The sequence below is a fragment of the Schistocerca nitens genome, chromosome 1 (genome assembly GCF_023898315.1).
Source record: "Schistocerca nitens isolate TAMUIC-IGC-003100 chromosome 1, iqSchNite1.1, whole genome shotgun sequence".
Taxonomy (NCBI): domain Eukaryota; kingdom Metazoa; phylum Arthropoda; class Insecta; order Orthoptera; family Acrididae; genus Schistocerca; species Schistocerca nitens.
The window spans coordinates 1,014,779,811-1,014,804,875 of record NC_064614.1 but is presented as its reverse complement, the minus strand read 5'-3'; the positions used below and the strand labels follow the sequence as shown (position 1 = coordinate 1,014,804,875).

Here is a 25,065-nt window from a genome sequence, read left to right as displayed (position 1 = left end):
GATCTACAGAATGGAAAGAAACTTGAGGATAATTTTATAGAAAGAGAGGAAATGAATGAAGATGAAACTCCCACAGACTTCAGGAAGAATCTAAGAAGACCACTTCCAAAAAGGCAGGTGCTGAACAATGTGAATACCACCGAACCATCAGTTTGATAATTCTAGGTTGCAACATATTGGCATGAATTATCTGCAGAGAAGAAAGCAAAAGCTCTTAGAAGCCGACCTCAGGAAAGGTTAGTTTGGGTTCCCAAGAAATGCAGGAACACGTGTAGCAATACTGACTGATGACTTATGCAAGACGATAGGGTGAAGAAAGGGAAACCTATGTTTTCCACCTTACCCCCATGAACCATGGACCTTGCCGTTGGTGGGGAGGCTTGCTGCCTCAGCGATACAGATGGCTGTACCGTAGGTGCAACCACAACGGAGGCCAGACAAACGTGTAGTTCCTGAAGAGGGGCAGCAGCCTTTTCAGTAGTTGCAGGGGCAACAGTCTGGATTATTGACTGATCTGGCCTTGTAACATTAACCAAAACGGCCTTGCTGTGCTGGTACTGCGAACGGCTGAAAGCAAGGGGAAACTACAGCCGTAATTTTTCCCGAGGACATGCAGCTTTACTGTATGATTAAATGATGATGGCGTCCTCTTGGGTCAAATATTCCGGAGGTAAAATAGTCCCCCATTCGGATCTCCGGGCGGGGACTACTCAAGAGGATGTTGTTATCAGGAGAAAGAAAACTGGCATTCTACGGATCGGAGTGTGGAATGTCAGATCCCTTAATCGGGCAGGTAGGTTAGAAAATTTAAAAAGGGAAATGGATCTGTTAAAGTTAGATATAGTGGGAATTAGTGAAGTTCGGTGGCAGGAGGAACAAGACTTTTGGTCAGGTGAATACAGGGTTATAAATACAAAATCAAATAGGGGTAATGAAGGAGTAGGTTTAATAAAGAATAAAAAAATAGGAGTGCAGGTAAGCTACTACAAACAGCATAGTGAATGCATTATTGTGGCCAAGATAGACACGAAGCCCATGCCTACTACAGTAGTACAAGTTTATATGCCAACTGGCTCTGCAGATGATGAAGAAATTGATGAAATGTATGATGAGATAAAATAAATTATTCAGGTAGTGAAGGGAGACAAAAATTTAATAGTCATGGGTCGAGAGTAGGAAAAGGGAGAGAAGGAAACATAGTGGGTGAATATGGATTGGGGGAGAGAAATGAAAGAGGAAGCCGTCTGGTAGAAATTTGCACAGAGCATAGCTTAATCATAGCTAACACATGGTTCAAGAATCATAAAAGAAGGTTGTATACCTGGAAGAATCCTGGAGATACTAGAAGGTTTCAGATAGATTATATAATGGTAAGACAGAGATTTAGGAACCAGGTTTTAAATTGTAAGACATTTACAGGGGCAGATGTGGACTCTAACCACAATCTATTGGTTATGAACTGTAGATTAAAACTGAAGAAACTACAAAAAGGTGGGAATTTAAGGAGCAGTACCTGGATAAACTGACTAAACCAGAGGTTGTACAGAGTTTCAGGGAGAGCATAAGGCAACAATTGACAGGAATGGGGGAAAGAAATACAGTAGAAGAAGAATGGGTAGCTCTGAGGGATGAAGTAGTGAAGGCAGCAGAGGATCAAGTAGGTCAAAAGACAAGGGTTAGTAGAAATCCTTGGGTAACAGAAGAAATATTGAATTTAATTGATGAAACGAGAAAATATAAAAACGCAGTAAATGAAGCAGTAAAGTAAATGAAGTAAAGGAATACAAACGTCTCAAAAATGAGATTGACAGGAAGTGCAAAATGGCTAAGCAGGGATGGCTAGAGGACAAATGTAAGGATGTAGAGACTTATCTCATGAGGGGTAAGATAGATACTGCCTACAGGAAAATTAAAGGCACCTTTGGAGAAAGGAGAACCACTTGCATGAATATCAAGAGCTCAGATGGAAACTCAGTTCTAAGCAAAGAAGGGAAAGCAGAAAGGTGGAAGGAGTATATAGGGGGTCTATACAAGGGCGATGTACTTGAGGACAATGGAAATTGAAGAGGATGTAGAAGAAGATGAAATGGGAGACATGATACTGCGTGAAGAATTTGACAGAACACTGAAAGACCTAAGTCGAAACAAGGCCCCAGGAGTAGACAACATTCCATTGGAACTACTGACGGCCTTGGGAGAGCCAGTCCTGATAAAACTCTACCATCTGGTGAGCGAGATGTATGAGACAGGTGAAATACCCTCAGACTTCAAGAAGAATATAATAATTCCAATCCCAAAGAAAGCAGGTGTTGACAGATGTGAAAATTACCGAACTATCAGTTTAATAAGTCACTGCTGCAAAATACTAACGCGAATTCTTTGCAGACGAATGGAAAAACTGGTAGAAGCCGACCTCGGGGAAGATCAGTTTGGATTCCGCAGAAATGTTGGAACATGTGAGGCAATACTGACCCTACGACTTATCTTAGAAAATAGATTAAGGAAAGGAAAACCTACGTTTCTAGCATTTGTAGATTTAGAGAAAGCTTTTGACAATGTTGACTGAAATACTCTCTTTCAAATTCTAAAGGTGGCAGGGGTAAAATACAGGGAGCGAAAGGCTATTTACAATTTTTACAGAAACCAGATGGCAGTTATAAGAGTCGAGGGGCATGAAAGGCAAGCAGCGGTTGGGAAGGGAGTGAGACAGGGTTGTAGCCTCTCCCCGATGTTATTCAATCTGTCTATTGAGCAAGCAGTAAAGGAAACAAAAGAAAAATTCGGAGTAGGTATTAAAATCCATGGAGAAGAAATAAAAACTTTGAGATTCGCCGATGACATTGTAATTCTGTCAGAGACAGCAAAGGACTTGGAAGAGCAGCTGAACGGAACGGACAGTGTCTTGAAAGGAGGATATAAGATGAACATCAACAAAAGCAAAATGAGGATAATGGAATGTAGTCGAATTAAGTCAGGTGATGCTGAGGGAATTAGATTAGGAAATGAGACACTTAAAGTAGTAAAGGAGTTTTGCTATTTGGGGAGTAAAATAACTGATGATGGTCGAAGTAGAGAGGATATAAAATGTAGACTGGCAATGGCAAGGAAAGCGTTTCTGACGAAGAGAAATTTGTTAACATCGAGTATAGATTTAAGTGTGAGGAAGTAGTTTCTGAATGTATTTGTATGGAGTGTAGCCATGTATGGAAGAGAAACGTGGATGATAAATAGTTTGGACAAGAAGAGAATAGAAGCTTTCGAAATGTGGTGCTACAGAAGAATGCTGAAGATTAGATGGGTAGATCACATAACTAATGAGGAGGTATTGAATAGAATTGGGGAGTAGAGGAGTTTGTGGCACAACTTGACAAGAAGAAGGGGCCGGTTGGTAGGACATGTTCTGAGGCATCAAGGGATCACAAATTTAGCATTGGAGGGCAGCGTGGAGGGTAAAAATTGTAGACGGAGTCCAAGAGATGAATACACTAAGCAGATTCAGAAGGATGTAGGCTGCAGTAAGTACTGGGAGATGAAGAAGCTTGCACAGGATAGAGTAGCATGGAGAGCTGCATCAAACCAGTCTCAGGACTGAAGACAACAACAACATGTTTTCCACATTTGTTGATTTAGAGGAAACTTTTGACAGTGCTGACTGGGCTACATTCTTTGAAATTTTGAATATAGCAGGGATAAGATATGAGAAGTGAAATGTTATTTATAATCTGTACAGAAAGCAGACTGCAGCTATATGAGTCAAAAGGGTATGAAAGGGAGTGAGATAGGGTTGTAGCCTTCCCCAGTGTTATTCAATATGTACGTTGAGCAAGAAGTAAATGAAACCAAGGAGGAATTTGGATAGGGAACTAAAATTCAGGGAGAAAAAATATGAACTTTAAAGTTTGTCAGTGACATTGTAATTCTGTAGAAGAAAATTTGGAAGAGCAGCTGAACAGAATTAATAGTGTCTTGAAAAAAGATTATAATTTGAATGTCAACAAAAGTAAAATAAGGGTAACGCAACGTGGCTGAATTAAATCACGCAATTCTATAGAAAAGAGAGTAAGAAATGAGAGACTAAAAGTACTAGATGAGTTTTGTTATTTGAGTAGCAAAATAAGCGATTATGGCCGATGTAAGGAGGATATTAAATGCAGAGTGGCAATAGCAAGGAAGCATTTTAAAAAAGAATTTGTTAACATCTAATACCAATTTAAGCATTGGGAAGTCTTTTCCGAATGTATTTATCTGGAGTGTAGCTCTATGTGGAAGTGAAATGTGGGTAGCACGCAATTCAGAGAACAAGAGAATAATAAAGTAATATATGGGTTTTGTTATTTGGGAAGCAAAATAGCTTATGATGGCCAACATGGAGATGATATAAAATGCAGACTGGTAACAGCAAGAAAGCATTTATGAAAAAGAATTAGCTAACATCTAATATCAATCTAAGTGTTAGGACGTCTTTTCTGAAAATATTTGAGAGGAGTGAAGTCTTGTATGGAAATGAAACATGTACATAGAAGCTTTTGAAATGTGGTACAACAGAAAATGCTGAAGATTATGTAGGTAGAGCAGGTTACTAATGAGGAGATACTGAATTTGACTAGGGAAAAAAGCAATTTATGACAAAATGTAACAGAAAGAAGGTGTTGGGTGATAGAAAACATACTTATGTGACATGGAATTGTCAGTTTGGTAATGGAAGGAAGTGTAAGAGGTAAAGATTGTAGAGGGAGACCAAGGCTTGAACATAATAAGCCATTTCAAATGGATGCACATTGCAGCAAATTCTGCAGAGATTTTGAGGCTTGCACAGGACTGACCATTTAAACTATTTAACATACAGAGCTGCTTCAAACCATTCTTTGGGCTGAAGATCATAACGACGACAGCAGTGGCGACGTCAACGACAACGACAACACCAACACCAACTTGCTTCAGTGCCACATTCATCAGAGAGGGGATTATCATTTGCCTTGCTGAATTTATGCACTTCATGCCTAATTATGCTACAAATAACCTTTGCTTTGACCTTGGAGTTTTTGGTGGAAAATACATGGTTATTGTCTTTTTGGTGACACAGTGAACAATTTTTGAATACTGCCCATATTGCCTCTTTAATTCTTTACTAGAGCTAGCCCTCTACATCAAATAAATAAAGCTTTCTCTTATCCTAGATGTCAGCCACCATTTCTCTTGGCTTCTAATTTAAATTTTCCTGACTCATTGTAAAGGAAAACTGGATTCATAATGTTGTAAGAATAATTTTTAGGAAAGATTTAATTCTCATCTACCGTGTGTCCTCAGCAAATTCCTTTCCATCATTCATCCTGTAGATTCTCTCTGAATAGCGTAACTCATTCACCATTTATCGTTGTGTGAAATATCATGTTTCTCTTATGGATGCTTTCTACTGTCATTTCACCACCATTACCATTGTCAAATAAATCATTTGTTACGAAGCTCAGGTCTACTTCAGAAAGACAGTTGGACTTGAAATAATCATCCTTTGCTGTTGTACCATGTCCTGCTACTCTTGTTGCAGATGTTCAATGCAAAACAAAACATCAACAAATACAGAGGGGCACTGGAGATGCTGAACCATTTATACTTACATTTATTTGAATATTATGACACATAACATTATGAACTTCATAAATCTAGAATAACAAACTCATTGAGAATCAATGTAAATTCAGTCCGTGTTCAATTCTGCATTATTTCTGTTCAAGACACTCATATTTTGCACTACTTGCAGGCACAGATCTTCACTGATTGTTTTTCCCCCTTTTCTTAATGTGGGTTCTGAGTTCCACTAGATCTACAGGATGCTAACAGAAGAGTCCTTTTAAATATCCTCACAGAAAGTAATTTCAGGGATTGGTGTCAGTTAAGAACAACACTGGCTATGTGTGGGTAGGCTCCATCCTGCATAAACCATTGTGTGTGTGTTGGTCGCAGAGTGGCATAAAGTGCAGGAAGGAACTTTCGCAACATGCCCATGTATCATTAAGAACTGACTGTTTTGTCAAAAAAGAAAGGTCCGATTAATCCACAGCTTGATATGGCAGCTCAGACAGACTCTTCTTGACAGTAATTGTGCATTTCATGAAGGTCACTGGACGTTTAATAGCCCAAAACCTCACATTTTGTTTACTGACCATGCCACTGACATGGATGTACAACTCATCAAAGAACCAGATGTCGAGCAGGAATCCTTCACTTCCCTCTGCATTACCCAAGCAGCAAAATTATGACTGTCTGCTTCTTTCTGCTGCTAAAGAAGAGTATGGAGCACTCGAATTTTATATAGGAATAAATTAAGGTCTGAATGAAAAATGTGCCAAATAGAGTGATGTGATATTCCAAGTTCAGCTGCAGCTCTCCTTGTTGATTTACTGTGGCTGTGTTGCGGTGCCATTCTCATGGCTTCCATATTTTCAGGTGATTGAATGTGAGACAGATGAGCCTGCTTTGGTTCCAACATTTCTTGATTTTAAACTGTCAATGTGTTTCTAGCAGGAGCCCACCTTGTGTTGAAATGTTGATGGAAATGTCTCTGTATAATAACCATACTCTACTTCTGAATTCAAAAGAACTTACTTGGCTCTCTGTTGAGCAGTCAGCAATACCGTATCTGCCATTCTAATCAACTGATTTGAGCTAAGCCCTAGTAGGTTCTCCAGGAACTACTGAATTTACTACTGAGGTTTACAAACATCTAGCTTTAATAGAATGAAGATGAAATAAATATCAAATGGTTGAACTTCTCCTGCTCAAGAGTGTATAAGTGTCCCAGACCACCACTATCTGAGATGGAACAAACATTGAAATTTTCACATACACAATATTTCCACTAAGTCTTTAGCGTCTTTCCTAATTTCTTAACAAAGTTTAAAATATTAGCTGTTGCAGGTCTGTACATTGTCAGAACCACTGTTTGTATGTTTTCAAGTCACTTACTGAAGTATAGCACTTAAAGAGCCATTAAATGCAATACTCATTTATGTGTATGGTCTCAGACTACATTCCACTTTTACAGAGTGTATCAAAAAGAATCATCCGATCTGGCACGTCTATATTTCTGAAACTAATAATGAACAGTAAACTCAAAAGTTTTTCTTTTATAGGTGTTCAATATATGCCCCTTGAGATGCACAGCATATGTCAATGTGGTATTAAAATTGTTCACTCACTGCAGTGAGCATGTCTTGAGTTACAGCTTCCACAGCTGCTGCTATGTGATGTCTTAATTCATTCATTGTTGTTGGTAATAGAGGCACATAAACAGAGTCTTTTATAAAGCCCCACAAGAAATAATCACATAAAGTTACGTCTGGTGACCTTGAAGGCCAGTAATGTAAGACTGAATCATTTGGTCCACTGAGATGCATCCATTGTTCAGTAATCCTTTGATTTAAAAATTCCTGTGCTCGAAGATGCCAGTGTGGCAGTGCCCCAATCTGTCGGTAAATTAAGTTGTTCAAATCACTCTCCAACTGTGAAAAAGCACGATCTCAAGCATATGGAGATATGTGCTTCCTGTAACAGTGTTCTCGGCAAAGAAAAGTGGACCATACACCTTTTTCCGTAAACTGCACAAAACATGTTAAACCTTGGACATCCCCTCTCATGTTGTACAGCTTCAGCTTCATGTGGCTTTTCCGTACCCCATATTCTCACGTTATGACAGTTCACCTTTCCATTTAAATGGAATGTTTCTTCATCACTAAACACTAAGCATGGAAGAAAACGGTCATCCTCCATCTTGCCAAGAACGAAATAACAGAGCTCCCCACACTGTTGTCTGTCACCTCCATGAAAAGCTTGCAGCAGCTGAATTATGTATAGTTTCATGTGTAACTGTCAATGCAACACATGCCAGATGGACATTGGGGCCATGTTGAGCTGTCAAGCTAAATGGCGAATGGATTTCTGCAGACTCCTTGTGAAACTATGGCCAATGCGTTTGACATCTGTGTCAGACACTCAGGGATGGCCCGCCAACAACCTGTTACTGAGAATTGTTCATGCCATCATCTAAAGCTTTGTGCTGTAGGAGGACCCACACCATACCTAGTACAAAAGTCACACTGACCTGCACTGCGCAAAATGTAGGACATAAAATGCTTTCTGTTGTCTCGACCGCATTTTTACTAGAACTGAAGTGGGCACACATGGCCACTACCTAGTGGGAACCACGTAAAACTCAAAGAGTTTGCTCTTTCCAACAGTATGCTGTTCATGCACATATCTCAAAGAACATAATAGTTATGATTTTCTAAAATCAGATGATTCTTTTTTATACACCCTGTCTGTATTATACCCACAGTAGTGTAATACTAGCTTGTATCCATCTAGGTGCTTCTCCTCAATTCCTTGGACTTCAAAATGATGTTCTGTTATGCACAGCAAGTCTGTAGAAATACCTTTATGTTTTTTCTATTTCATGTAGTGAAATGAAAAGTTCATCTTTCTTATTTAAGAAGTCCGAAGGTATTATGAATGTCCTCCCTTGTACCATGCAAGATGTCCCTTCCCACTCCTCCAGTGATTGATGTAACTGTGCCTACAGTTATGCAGCAATAGTAATTTATCCTGCAAATCCTGGTGAAAATATTGATAATCACAGGGATTGGACAGACAGTGCTCTGGTTACACTGAACACTTCTGGAAATTAGTTTTTCAAGTAACAGTATATCAGAAATGAGGCATTAATATGTAAACCACGACAGGTGTGGTGCAACCATATTAAGGATGATGCATCAATCAAATCTACGTGTGATCTCCCCCTCTGTTGCGTGACTCCTCAAGCCCTGCATTTACATGTTACATACACTCCTCTATCTTAGGCTTGGGGGTTGGGGTTGTTTTGGGGAAGGAGACCAGACAGCGAGGTCATCGGTCTCATCGGATTAGGGAAGGACGGGGAAGGAAGTCGGCCGTGCCCTTTGAAAGGAACCATCCCGGTATCTTAGGCTTGTCATATTGTTAAAAGAGAGACACAGTCTCCACAATGGTGTGAGAAGCATTCACAGTGATGTGGTTCATGTCATCCTCAAATTTGTAGTTGAGGCTATGGTATATTGATGTAATATATCTAAAAACAAAGATGATGTGACTTACCGAACGAAAGCGCTGGCAGGTCGATAGACACACAAACAAACACAAACACACACACAAAATTCAAGCTTTCGCAACAAACTGTTGCCTCATCAGGAAAGAGGGAAGGAGAGGGAAAGACAAAAGGATGTGGGTTTTAGGGGAGAGGGTAAGGAGTCATTCCAATCCCGGGAGCGGAAAGACTTACCTTAGGGGAAAAAAAGGACGGGTATACACTCGCACACACACACATATCCATCCACACATATACAGACACAAGCAGACATCTCACAAGCAGACATATTTTCAATGTCTGCTTGTGAGATGTCTGCTTGTGTCTGTATATGTGTGGATGGATATGTGTGTGTGTGTGCGCGAGTGTATACCCGTCCTTTTTTTCCCCTAAGGTAAGTCTTTCCGCTCCCGGGATTGGAATGACTCCTTACCCTCTCCCCTAAAACCCGCATCCTTTCGTCTTTCCCTCTCCTTCCCTCTTTCCTGATGAGGCAACAGTTTGTTGTGAAAGCTTGAATTTTGTGTGTGTGTTTGTGTTTGTTTGTGTGTCTATCGACCTGCCAGCACTTTCGTTCGGTAAGTCACATCATCTTTGTTTTTAGATATATTTTTCCCATGTGGAATGTTTCCCTCTATTATATTGATATCAGTAATTTGAACCCAACAATTACGTTTGTTATTGTCACTGTTGCATTTCGAAATCTTTTCTGTCGTCTTATTTTCTCTTTCTGAAAATATGTCTGCTTGTGAGATGTCTGCTTGTGTCTGTATATGTGTGGATGGATATGTGTGTGTGTGCGAGTGTATACCTGTCCTTTTTTCCCCCTAAGGTAAGTCTTTCCGCTCCCAGAATTGGAATGACTCCTTACCCTCTCCCCTAAAACCCACATCCTTTCGTCTTTCCCTCGCCTTCCCTCTTTCCTGATGAGGCAACAGTTTGTTGCGAAAGCTTGAATTTTGTGTGTGTGTTTGTGTTTGTTTGTGTGTCTATCGAACTGCCAGCACTTTCGTTCGGTAAGTCACATCATCTTTGTTTTTAGGTATATTTTTCCCACGTGGAATGTTTCCCTCTAGTATATTGATGTAAGATACACATGGCTTACAGTGTGCATTGCTTTTAGGATCCGATGTATTAAAGTGCATATAAATTTGCAAAAGGGTGAACTATCACAAAATTTGGAATAAGTCAGGTCTTTATGGCCCCACAAACAACTGTTGTTAAGCGACACTATGTCGGATGGTCACTAAACCTCAAGTTGGAAGGGTAAAAGAAGATGAAATTTTTAAAATAATAGCATTAGATACTAATAAATTATGCAGTACCTGGAAATTCCTCCAAGAGCTCTCACAGTTGTGCGACCAGCCAGAGACTCAGAAAAATGGCTGTAGACAGGTGAAAGAGTAATACTTGAAAGGCGCTTCAGTTCTCGTGCTGATAGACGGTATGTAGCTTGCAAGCGATAGTAGATGGGCACCATTGGGACCACAACCAGTACAAGCCAAGGTAATCCATACAATGTGACAGCTAATGTCCCTGTTTGTAAAACACACATTAAAATACACACTTCAGGGGAAAATAAAAGTGTAATGTAAAAACTGTAAAATTTAAGTAGGCAATTAACTATAGACTTCTTAATAAAGCATATTACAGAGCAACACTCTACCAGGACATACAGAGTAATTGACCTGGAAGGTAAAGCTTGTGGCAACTTGATATCTTTATCACCAGTCGTGAGATAAAAGCCTCTTACAGAATGTCCATATATTAGGATTTTCAGATTACACATCCTATTTTATTCTGCTAATTTATACTTACCGCCTGTAAGATGGTGTCCTAGGTACCTTTGTGCCTTCAAGGATCAAACAGAGAATGTTATTATACCATCTTCTATTTAATAACATTGTCTATGGTATCTCTGATCTGTTATTTCTCTTATCCTACGCCCTTTCTGTCTGTTTTTTTATTATTATCATTGACTTTTTTTTCACTGACCATAACTAATCTCACACTATTTTTGGATGGTTTGTCTTGTAATCCTATCGGATTTATCAAAGGGTCAAACAGTATAATTATGGATATTTCTGGCAAGTTTACTAGGAATGGTACAGAAGGATACATCTGCTGGTAATGATTCATGTTGCAAAAGATCTGCAGCAGATTTAAGAGATGAAGATCTGCAGCAGATTTAAGAGCTGCCACAGATGCCAGGGTCTTGCTTGTCACAGCCAGCCGATTTCCACAGCATGTTCTCTGATGTATCTATTGACAACAACTCTTACATGATTTTCTCTTTGACTGTGATTTGGAATTTGTTGTTACCTACCATCAATGTTTGGTTAATAAATGGACTTGGCTGTCCTCCTAATGTGGTACCATCTTCGCTCACCATACAACTGATGGTTGTGTTTTCAGTGAATAAACCAATGACATCTGGATGTACTGAGAACATGGATCATATCTGAGTGCTTCCCAGTTAAATCTGCAAACTGTTCTCCTACACTAACATGTGAGTTACTCAACAACTTTCAGATTAGTGTATTAGTCAAGAGGTAACCACCTCCAGAAGTTTTTCATATTGTGTATTCCCAGAAGAGTCAAGAACTACCACTTTATGTGATTTATTTGTAAATAATCTGTGCTTCGTAAAGTCTATATTATTGAAGTAGCAGACGTATAATAGTTTGCATTTTGAATTTTATGTCTTGCTGGGAGGCTTAGAAATGGTAGAATGCAGGAACTGTAAACTTTCATTTGGAGATTCACCTGGAATATATTTTTTCAATTCAACCTTCAATTTCTGAAAAATACTCATAGGCATTTATGTGCTGCTTTTAACTTTAGTCTGTATCTGTCCTCTCCTTTGAGTGGCTCTAAACACCAAAAAATTGTCAAATTATTCAATAATATCAGCACTGGTCTTCGCTGTTCCTTTTGGCATAATGATACATCAATTTGGTCAAACTGTAATAACATTTTCAGACTATCTCGCACACTGGCTTTATTCTGTTCATGTGCTCTTTGTTTAATCTCTCTCTGTTCAAGTAAACAGATCAATATAAATTCTCTGTTTCTTATGTGCTGCTTAATCAGACACTGTTGTAACAGAATCAGATTCCCCCTCCCTTCCCCCCCTCCAATGCTCAAAACCGCAGATGAATTAGTAACTGATCACTGAATCTGGATTTCCACTGAGTACTTTTATGTTTAGTAATTTATTGTGTAGTTTAATTCTACATTTATTTGCTAGAGGATGTGAAACCCTTTAAGACAAACCACACAGGGTGAATGTTAATAAAACCAACAAACTTCAGGGACAGATTCCTGTCTGGAAATGGAGAAAAAAAGGTCCCATGAAAATATGTCTGGAAATGTATCGTTGCCACGGCAGATGGTACTGACGAATAAAAGTTCCTCTGACTACATGCCATATGTTTCTTCTGTGCTGCAGGTTGTGTGGTTGATGCAGCATACTGTAAGTACCTGAATGGTCTGGTATTCATGTCAGGAACAAGCCAATATTCATGTCAGGAACAAGCCAAGATGGTGATTATGGCCAAGCAGATGGAAACAGTCAAGAGGCAGTACAGCTATACCAAAACAAGTACCCTCAAAGACACCAACCACATCACAGAACATTTCAAGCCCTTTTTGAGTATTTGTGTGATCAGGGTCCTTTCTGATAGATAAGCATGCAGGGAGATGGCGGACTGTGTGTACACAAGATTTGAAGGATCAAATTCAACAGGATATTAAGACAAACCCTAGTACAAGTTAGAGGCAAGTGGCCTGCCAGCACAATGTAAGCCACAGTACGATTATTTGTGTTCCGCATGACAGCCACTACCATCCCTATCACCTGCAGTGAGTGCAAGGATTATCAGCAGTGGATTTCTCTCTACAGGAAGGATTTTGTCAATGTTTTCTGCACCAGACCATTGCAATTATGGGATTTCTGCTCTCTTCACCGACGAAGGAACCTTTACCAGAACTGGCATTATCAATCTGTCTAATCATCATCTGTGTGCTACATACACAGCATGTGGTCAGAGGAACTTTCATTTGTCAATGCCATCTACCACGGCAATGACGCATTTCTGGACACATGTTCACAGGACCTTTTTCCTCCATTTCCAGACAGGAATCCATCTCTGCAGTTCGTCGGTTTTATTAACGTTCACCCTGTATATTTCACAGTTTCTTCATTGTTTGATACACTTTGTTACTTCATTTCTAAATTGATTTGGTCTTTTTTAAATTCATCTTTTGTTTAAATATTTTTTAAAGAACATATGGCATATATTTCGTTCTTCACAGAAATTTCTGTTAAAAGATTCTGTAGCTCAACATTAATATCTCCAGCTACTACTACATGATGTGAGGATCTTAGGGCTCAAAGTTGCATTATTTCCAACAAGTATTTTTAATACCATTCTTACTACTCTGTCTGAGATATTTTTAGTTTAACTGATATTAGTACATTATAACCCAAAATATCTACATTGTTCGATAATTCTATGTAAAAAAAAACACATGATAATAATTCTCTTTGTAATAAATGAAAAGCGCCAATTTGTATTTGTCCCTTTTCTCTCACCCTCCGTACCTGATGTAATCAATTTATTTCACTTTTCAATTTCAATAACCTATCTTTGGCCTCTAATGTTCTCTGCTTATGATCACTGTGTGAAATGCAATTCAGTCTTTATGAGCCATAGTATTTTACTCTGAATGAACTTTGTGAAGTCAAATTTAGGCATAGATGTAATTGGGCAGACATCATTTTTCAAACACACTGCCCAATTCCTGTCAGGCCATTAGTTCTAATACACTTTCATTCAGACCAAGACATTGATATAATAGACACTTACATTTACATTCAAAGTTTCCCACACCACAGTCTCTTAGTCTCTTACAATGGTCAGGTTCCTCAAAGTTGAAAGATTTCTGTAGGCATAACAACATAAAATATCTGACCACCACCCTGTGCTAGTCAGTGTCTAACTCAAAAGTGGAAATGCTATCAAGATGCCCGTTATTTTGAAGCTACATACTTACCTTCACATTAGAGTGACATACTTACTTGTGGTATCACTTGAACAGACCACCATCTCATTGGGAGATTCCAGGTTGTTGCAGGGATTCTGAACAACAACCCACACAATTTTTTTAACTATACACCAACAGCCAGAGCAGAGTAACAGACTTTTCTGTGGCTCTGCATCGACTAACCATCACCTCATAAGGAGATATCAAATTTTTGCAGAGATTTCGAACATCTTTCAGGCATCAGAGGCTGCTTCTGCCATGCATCCCAGCTGCTTGATCTGTGAGCCTGCAATGTCCATGTCTTATGACCACCTAAAGAAATAAATGTCTGACTACAAGTTCATTCGAAACCTTGCAGGTAGGTGCAAGTTAAAGTGCATGTTCCTTTTCTATATCTCCATCAAGCCGTGATGCTGAAACGGAAACATTTGAACTTCGACCAGATAATAACAACAATATAGAGTCCACAGATATTCTTTGGTAGGTCAAGGTACAGTCATTAAGACTCATGCTGTAACAATAATGACACTGTTTATTGCATCTGGACTTCTGTTGTTTACTATCAAACAAGTTGTTTTGCAGCACATCTGGGTACTCAAGGGACTGGAATTGGCAGCGTAGCTGTATCTTCATTCCTCATTCCCCATTCAGCATTTAACAAATGTCTTTCTACACAAGCCTTTCTTTCAACATGCTATTATTTCAATAGTATAATTTCAATAGCAATGCTTGCATCCAGACAAAGATACTGATATCACAGGCACTTTCATTTAGCTACATAGTGTCTCACACCACAGTCTCTTACAACGGTCAGAGTAATTTAGTAGTGCACTTTAGTTTTCCTACATATTCCTCATTTCTTGATAATCCAAACCAACTCAACTATTATTCTGAGAATTGGCTTTCTTGCATATAAGACTGGCATATACAAAACATGGTCTGTAGTCCTGTATCTTGACTCATAGGCTCTAAGGGTATATGAAATGAAATAACTGTTAACTGATATAATTACCTGCTGTTATTATTAGGAAAGACTTACATGCCCCCGGCATTTCTAAAACTATAAGTATAATCAAATTTGTTCCTATCCGTTTTTCTTCCCTGGTACATCATTACTTTTGCTACATCTCTTCCACTCGTTCTTCTTTCATTCAAATAACATGTACCTTCAAGGAGAAGAAAAAAACTGATTGTGAGAATTTAATTAGGTCACTGCTGGAAAAAAACAATCTGACTGAAGGCAAACAAGTATTTGTGAAGGAGTATTACATTTTTCCTCCTGAAACAAACATCAGTAATTTCTATTGAATCATAGAAAGTATGATAAATCACTGCATTCATATGCAAGCCACAGCTGATAGGTTTATGATGCTTACTGCCATAATATAATGCTTTTTGTTTTTATTTCTAGCATCAAAATTTCCTGCATTGTAATTTTACATTAGCTTTCACTCATTTTTCTGGCCTCATCTCCTTCTACTACTTTTCTTTTCTTTCTTATTCTTTTTATTTATTTATTTTTTTTTATTTTTAGTAACTCTAATCAAAACTGTGCATACCTTTAAATATTCTTTCATTTTGTCAGTGCATCAAATGAGAAAAAATTAATTTATGTGCTTGTCCTTTAACCATTAAACCCTGCATATAAACAAAACCTAAAACAGGCCTTGTTCACAATGATGTTAGTGTTCTAATCTTCATAGAGACATGGACAACTTTTCTTAACATTTCTGTTAATTCTTTTATATGCAATAAAACTGTGTAGTTTTAAGTTCAGCATTTATTTGGAATTAAACAAATGAGCACTTGAATTAATGTTAACTGTTATGTTGGAGGGAGAGTATAATTTTTTTTATCATTACACATGGAAGTGATTGACATATCACATCATCAGGATGTTATCAGACCTTGCACTGACTGTAAATGTGAAATTTGAGTTTAGGATGAACAAGACATGTGACATCTGTGCATTTGATCACAGCCAGATGATGGATGTCTGATATGTGGAATATTCCATCTATAGTCTTACAGGCATTGAGCTTTTCAAATGCCACAATGTCAAGGGGATATCGCATGTATCTCAATTCAGGAAAAATGGTCACACCCAGAGACAACTGCTGTCAATAACAATGTATTGATGACAAGTATCTCAAGCTGCTCTTGTGGATTGTAAAAACAAAAAGCTGGACTATGGTGCAACAAATTACACAACCAATTCAATGCTCAGCAACAATAACTAGTGAGCAGTCATACTGACCCAAACTGCCTCCTCACTTCTGTAAACAGAAGCTACCACTCCAAATATGTATAAGTAATGCAATCAAATTCATTAAAAAATCATTTATTGAACATATTCATATAATTAGTAAAAAAGTTTTGAAATAGAACCCTCCTGCATCAATACATTTCTGGGGGGCAGTTTTTCCAGGCCTGGGAGCTCTTCTCCGGATTGTCCTTTTGAGATTATGTATCATGAGCCTGGATGTTTTTAATCATTTCCCAATGTTTCCATTTCAGGTCTCCTTTTATGTGAGGAAATAAAAAATATTCTGGAGGACCCATGTCAGAATTTTACAAAGGATGGGAAAACAATGGGGTGTGGGTCCTAGTCAGAAATTTGTTGACAACAAAAGCACTGTGGCTTGGTGCATTGCCATGATGCCGTTTTCACTTGTCCTTGATGTCACTTTGGCAATATGTGAACCTGCTTTTCAGTCTTTCGAGCACTTGCAAGTAAAAAAATGCAATCATAGTGGTCCCAGTAGGTGCAAATTCATGGTGGACAATGCCTCTAACATTAGAGAAGACAATGAGCATGGTTCTGTTCCTGGACTTGGTCATGCCTTCTTGGGGCAGGGCAACATTGGTGTGCGCCACTGTAGATGCTGATGCTGAGTACAGGGTTGTCACAGGTTCTGGAAATCAGGAAATTTCAACCATGTCAGGGAAAATCAGGGAAATTTGAAGAAGAAAGAAAAAAAAAAAACCTGGAAAAATCTCGTTTTTGTCTCAGTACATGAAATTGTTTGTTTACTGAGGTGTCGTGCATCATCGCTGGCTGGGTGCGGCTGAGTATGTGCGCCGCTTCCCTACTCCCTCATTATTGCCACTTCTTTCCTTTCTGCCACTCCTCCCAGTTTACAGTCAGTGCTGCCGCTACATTTTGCCGATAGCCTAGTAGCTGCTGTTGAGAGGCAGGGAGGCATGAGGCACGGTTTGTTTGGATCTGATTCTCAGAGAATGTAGATGCAGTGGCCGGCGATGGTGGTCATGTGTGCATGAGTTGTAAATTTAGTTGTGAAAGTTTATTGTCTTTTCTATGTACCCGTCTGCGGCTCAACAATCATCTTGATAGTGAGTTGCTACCTATCCTCAACATTATTGATTCTCAGAGCATTTGAACAAATTATCTGTTGAATGGATTGATCACTGTGGTGTTTCATCAACTTGTTGTCTGTGGCTCGTGAATGGCTGGCTATTACATGTGTGGATTTCTGCAATGGACCAAAACCACAGGCTGTTTCTGTGGGTATCAGTAATGGATCGGGCCTGTTGATATGAAGCCATTTGGTCCCCACTAACAAGCAGGCCCTGCCCATCGAATCTAGTCTCACTGATCTGCCCACAGGCTGGGTCTGTTCGTGTGTGGCGTAATTTAGAGGATTTTCAAGGTTTATCCTTGGGCCTTGGACTACAGTGCTCCTCTGCAGGCCAGAGGCCATGGGCGATGGATTTCAGGAATTGTGACTGTCTGACCCCAAGTATGTTGTGCAGCATTTTATAGAAATTTTATTTGTTCTAGTAAATTTTGGCACTTCAAAAGTAGTTTATAAGTTAGAAAGTGTGGACGATAGGAAGCAGAAAATTGTGTCAGTCAGTGACAATTTGTACACTATGTACTCATATATTCCTTTAAAAAAAAAAAAAAAAAAAAAAAAAAAAAAAAAAAAAAAACAGAATACCTGTAAAATAATAGGTATACCACAATGGGTAAGAACCAACAATAACAAACATACTAGAACCAACATTTTGTTGGCAGTCAACTACACTATTGGGTTACACAATTCTTTCAAGAGGCCTTCATTTTTCTGGGGTTATTTCTGAAATTAGTGAAGGTATTTTAAACTTGTTTTGTGACTCCAAGGAAATGCGATTTTTGTCACTAAATGTGTTTTGTTTTATTGAAATGAAATAACATCAGTGGTCTTAATGAAACACATATACCATTTGGCATTCTTTCTCCATCTAAAAATAGTTCATTACAAAAGATGTAGATGTTAATTCTTAGGATTTTTGCTCACATCTGGAAATGTCATCTGCTTGCAAGTTTCTTTTAGGTCTTTCCTCATTTTCGCTATTGTTTCTTGTACTGTAGCTGCAAAGACAGATTGAAAATTTAACATCTCAACATCCGCAGCTGCTAGGGATTCAGTAGGTGTTAAGCAAATGCTGTACAGTAGCGCAGTCTAAGCATTCGGAGAATATTGAAGATTAAGTTAATTAGACTTGTACTCACTACACTCACAAGCTAATAGTTTGATAAAATTAAAGAATTAATGTCAGGGAAAACGCTAAAACTTATCTGGAAATCAGGGAAATATCAGGGAATTTCACTTGGGGAAACTTATGGCAACCCTGTAAGTGTGTAAGGACACCAAACAGCACAGATCATCCATCTCCTATTCATGCTCACAGGACAGAAGCAGTGTATCCTATCTTTCTGTGTGTGAAATAAATCTGTGTACAAGTGTGATAAAGTGTTATAAATTTTAAAATCTTGAAAAGGCAATAGTAACAACTGTTAGAATTATGGATACAATGGGAGTCATACAGCCAGCAAATTGTATGTTTATTCAATCCCTTATGTTGGTTTCAACAGGTATAACCTGTCCTCCTCAGAAGAAGTAATATCACGTCACATATTGCGTGAAAAGAGAAACAAAAAGCAAAGGGCTTAGTTAACAATAAAATGATCCATATAATGCTATGGCAAAGCCATATGGATTAGTCAACAGTAAAAATGACCCATGTAAAAGCTAAGCTAGATGTGCTTTATACATATACATAGACATTTTATTGTTAACTAAGCCCTATGACTTCCTTCCTCTTTTCGTGCAATACCCGACACCTATTATTACTTCATCTGAGGAAGCCAGGTTTCTATCTGTCGAAGCCTGGGTAAAGGTCTGAATACTCTTTTGATGTGCAACTGATTGGGTGTATCAACTCCATTGTATCCAGTGTTATAAATGATTGCATAGCATGTATCACAGGTGGAATATGGGAACCAGCCCAATATTTACCTAGTGGGATGTGGGGAAACTAGCTAAAAATTGCATCCAGGCTGACCGGCACACAGACTCCTCATTGTTAATTTGCCGGGCAGAAGATATCCGGGGCCAGCATACCTCCCTATACCGCACGTGGTTGCATTAACATGCACGGCTAAGCAGACAGGTGCACAACTCTAGTACTCTGTCTTTTGTCTCCAGGCCATACTCAAAAATTCATGACTCATCACTGGTGACAACTGGGCTTAAAAAGATTGGGATCATTTGCACACTTTCTCAAGATTTCTTAGCACCGTAGTACTCAGATGTCTTTTTGTTCATAGGCATCAGTTAAGTTTGGTGCCCACCATTTTTGTGTTTAAATCTTTGGTTGTAATGTGACGAACAGCTGTTTTCATCATGTTTAGAGTTCCTGCTATCAATTGAAGGCTTAATCATTTTTCAGAATTGAAAATAACACTTTTTTTTTTTTAATTCAGGAGGAAGATAAATTCCATTATGGGGTTCATAAGCAACCTCTTGGCCCTCCTTGAGTGACTTGTGTTATCAGAGAACATTGGCAGAATGACTTGCGACATCAGAGCACATTGGCAAGTTATCATTCCCAAAGGCTTGCTGAATTAATGGGTGCCACCACCGTAGAATTTTCAAAAAATAATTTTTTTAAACTGGCTTAAAGGGTGCTTTGTAACTTCTAAGATACAAGGCAAAAAGTCTAATCCCTGAACAAAAAAAACAAAAACAGAAAGGAAAAGGAAACTGTTCTATGGAATTTCGAGCTCCACCTCTAGCATCTTGGATGACCCAAAATGGTCTGCCTGCACAAACTTGATACCCTCTGTAATGTCTGAGTACAGTTAGAAGCATTTTACAACAACAATAGGTTATATTGTCCTCAGTAAGTATCAGTACATGTATGAATAAGACAATTCTTTCATTTTGAATCTTGATTTTAGTGTGTAATATTGACTTTTGATAGTGTATTTATGATCTTATACAATTTTGTCTTTCAAATAACAATGAATGCTGAGAAAGTGTATTCAGGCAGAAAAGATACAAAAACGCTGTACCAAATTCAGTGTTGAAGCAGTACCTCATCAAAGTGTCCAAAGAGTAGATATGAGAGGCATGACGTTGCAAGAACAAACTCTTGAGGCTTAGGTTTTGTAATAATTATTGCTTGTCTAAACAATTCAGAAGCTTCCAGAATGAGATTTTCACTCTGCAGCGGAGTGTGCGCTGATATGAAACTTCCTGGCAGATTAAAACTGTGTGCCCGACCGAGACTCGAACTCGGGACCTTTGCCTTGGTAGAGCACTTGCCCGCGAAAGGCATAGGTCCCGAGTTCGAGTCTCGGTCGGGCACACAGTTTTAATCTGCCAGGAAGTTTCAATTCAGAAGCTGTTATACTAAATAGTAAGTTTATACAGAATGCACATGAAATCAACTGTCAAATCATCTTAGCTATGCACCTGCTTGGAGGAGGGCTAAATGAAATTGTAAGGTTTTGTACGTTCATGGAATTGCCATGACCAATATTTCAATCGTTCTATGAAAAACTAGTGGATGTGATTTCAACTGCAACAACAACAGTATGACAGGCCAGTCCTGGGATAGCTGATTAATGATAATAGTTTTCTAAAAGCATAATTTTTTCATTTGTTTATGTTTGTAACACACTTAAAATGCATTTTTCTCAGAATATGATTTTTCAACATGGCACACAGCGTAACTTCAACAATTTTCAATCTTTTGATTTGAAAATATAATCATGACTTTGAAATAACATTTGAAGTTGAACCACATTGGGCATTTTCAATTATTTAATTTAAACAATAGTTATGACTGTCTATTTGGTGAAAACTGAATGACTTTATACAAACACTCACCAATTACACAAACATCAATATTTCTAAAATCCCCTATATTGTTCACTGGCTACACTCATTACGATAACACAGATGGTTTTTTTTTTTTTCATCAACATGACTCAGGAGAATTACTGCATCATCGCTATTCTGTAATATTTTCTGACAAAAATATTTTGTAGTGTGCTGAAATATAAGCTCAATAGCTACCCCAAGTATTATTTCTCTATCACCTTTCCTTCTGCACAAAAACTGTCAAGAAAATGCTTTTTTTAGGCTGTTACAGTGGTGTTAACCCCCTTACTACAAATGTTTCACAGACTTCCCAAGTTTAATGTAGAATTTGATAATGGAACATTGCTTCACAGAACAATTCATTGTGCCATGTTACGTAACCTCAAAACAGAGTTAATGGTACTGGTACTGCATGCCTTAAATCTCTGGTAGCTTGGATATGACTGAAACCAGATATATTTTAGACCAACACCACCCCACCCCACCCCACCCCACCCACACCCCCTACCACCACCACCACAGTGAGTTAGAATGTGCTGTGATGTATCATTGCATCAGTGAAATATTGGATGCATTACTTATGGAATCCATACTGTAGCTCTTAGCATGAGTGCAAGAATACAATAATTGAAAGACTGAATGACAGGGCAAGATTTTTAGGAAATAGCTTCCAGTAACATATCTCACTTGCCCATAGGGCACTACCGAAGCATGTGGTGAAGGTCCATATGGGAGATTATTTATTTACTTATTTATTTAGTTATTTTTCATAATTGCAGCCTATTATCTGGAAAGCTAAAATAGGCCGTACAAATCACACTTCCTTGGACAGTAATAAATTACGTATTAACTATTTATTTCTGACATTTAATTTTTAAAATATTACAACTACTTCTACTACTATAAAACTACAATAAAACTCTTAACCAGTTATCCAACTATTAATACTACTATAAACACTACAGAATCTGTGCTCTGTTTCATAATTTATTTTGGTACATTTGACTTGTAAATGGTTGTTTCCACTACTGGATCCTCCTCCATACGGCCCCGGTCAGCAGCCATTGTCTGCTGGATGCCTTGGGCATCAGGCAGCACATTAGCAGCATTTCCACTATAGCAAGTAATTCCACCCACCACTGTCACATCTTAAAAGCCCACACTTCCATGATCACTTGCACCAGTGCAATGTAGATTCTTGAGACACTATTTCACTTGGTGGTTGCCAATCTCAGTTATCATCTCTCCATCTGCGGAGTATGTTATTTAGCCTGGATGGCAGCATTCTGACTTATAGCTGAATGCACTGTTCATTCTTCCTTGGCCTTCCTGGATACTGTGGCTCTATTATCACCCAAGATGCAGCAGGTCAACTTGCTTCTTAGTGCTGCTTTGTGATCCAGCATATGCAATACGTAATGCCCATTACTCGCTGCATCTTCAAAGAGTGCACAGTCCCACAATGTGTTTTCTGGTGTTCCCACACTGCCAAAGGCGCAACTATCATTCATCTGTCTTTTGATTTAGTATAGATACATATAAGGGCCATGCCTAGTCAGGTAATGTATCAAACCACTCAATTGGTTGATAAATCTCTCGTTTGTAAAGGAGAAATTCATATGCTCTCCTACCTGTGCCTGAAGTGTCCCATTTGTTTCGCTACAGTCATAATATGTGATCCTTTATTGCCTTTTTTGAATTGGTGTCAGTTCCAAGCACCCTTCATACTTCCATTTGATTGCCTTTCTTTAACCATTAGAAGGCTCCCCTTTTCCTAATTTCGAAGTCAAGTGGGGATATTCCTAGAATTACTAACAAAGCATCATTTGTGGTAGTGCAGTAGGTGCGCATTAATCTTAGTAGCACTCCTCTTTGAACTCTTCTCACTAACAAAGCTGGCTTCACTAGCTGAAATCTATGAGTCGAAATGCTCACACCATATTCTACAACAGATGCCAATAAAGATTGGTGGTACACACTGATTGTTTTCAAGTGAAGACAAGACTGCCTGTTTGCAATGGTTATACTTTTATTCATCACATTTGTAACTTTTATACCTGCTTCCTCTATGTGATGTGCAAACCTAAGATGTGAATTCAGAAATACCTCTAGATATCGCATTACTGTGCTTCTCCTAATCATTATATCATTAAATTTTATTTTAGAATTTCTTACTAGGTTTCCTTTTCAGCAGGAGGCACATTGTTTTGTGAGGTGCTAGCAACAATTTAACACTTCAGCACCAGTCCTCAAGGTCATGGAGTGCCACATTATACTTGTCTTATACAATTCTGCTGGAGTCACCACTTACAACAAGCAGCATGTCATATGCAAATGCTACCAGTCTTCTTATGTTACCACTGTCATGCAACTTCTGTAGTATGCGCTCCAGTGCTACATCCCAAAACTCCAGACCACACTCTTATCCTTATGGACAGCCTTTTGTTATCACCTTTATTGTTTTCTTTTCTGGGCATGTGAAAGAAGCATGTTGCATGTGGCAATAATCTCTCAGGCAATTGTACAACACTTCTGGATGCTCTAAATCGCTAGGGCAATCAAAGAAATATGGCCACCATATGTTATTGAAAGTGCCAGCAATATCAATCATCTTTGCTTCAGCGTATGTAGAATGAATATTTGTCACTACCGAAGTTGCCTTATTAATTGCCTCTTATAAACCCATACTGGTGAGGGCTAATCCCGTGTAGCAGATCTTGTAATCTTTTACATAACTGTTTTTCAAATATCCTGCTGAGAAAGTACAAAAGACAAATTGGTCTGTAGCATTTGGGTATCAGTGGATCCTTATCTTTCTCTTTAGTAATTATTACCACTTCAGCATTCTTCCATGGTGAAGGGACCCTTCCTTGCAAGAGACACTCATTGTACAGTTCGCACATAGGATGAAATGAGGTTCCTGATAGACCTATCACGATCTCACACCATAAAACAATAAATTGTTTGTTCACATGCAGCAGCCTGCAGGTTATCTCTGTATTCATTTCATAAATACGTCAGGAAAGTTTGAAGAATGTTACACGCTTTTGTGGGTACCCAAGTCACCTAAAATCTGGGATGCAACAGAACAAGATGTTCGCTTCACGGGTCCATCTCCAACCAATATCTGTGAGCTGTGGACAATGGTTTAGCAGTCGTGTATCAGGATGGCTTCCTAACATTTTCAGTGCCTTATAGAGCCCATGCCACAACATGTCATTGTCATGACCATGACAATAGGTGTTTTATTTCATTTATTTTTTTTATTTGGTATGCATCTTCCATGAATGAGTAATTCTCCTGGATGTGGAATGTGTCAATACAATTATTCAAATACAATTAATACTAATGAATAATAATAACATAGTACAATAATATAAATAATAGTATGTATCTGTTTTTCTTATTTAGTAACTAATATTTATCTAGTATTGTAATTCACTGTCTAACATTAACATAGTACTGTATCTTTCATCTAATATCTGAATAACAAGATATATCTTTTTATTCAAGAAGTGCATTAAAATTTATATGGAAACTTTTAATTATTTCTGGAAAAGAATTCATATAAGGAGTACAGTGGATGGTAAAGCAGCTATTTTTTTAACGTACATCTGAATAGCATTTCAATTTCTCTTGTATATTTAATATAATTAGCCAGTGCATTAAAAATCTTAATAGCAGAGCATACTTTACTCCCTTCTGTACAAGTGATAAATTTTTTAG

General features: G+C 38.3%; 1 protein-coding gene across 2 annotated transcripts in view; it reads right to left on the bottom strand.

Moving 5' to 3' along the window:
- The window catches only part of LOC126196086 (ATP-binding cassette sub-family C member 10), a 369,743-nt gene that overhangs the window by 76,683 nt on the left and 267,995 nt on the right, over window positions 1–25,065 (bottom strand). For both annotated transcript variants that reach the window (XM_049934541.1, XM_049934540.1), the window contains exon 17: window positions 10,441–10,651. In XM_049934541.1, the coding sequence (XP_049790498.1) occupies window positions 10,441–10,651 (211 nt within the window). The remainder of the gene's footprint in view (window positions 1–10,440; window positions 10,652–25,065) is intronic.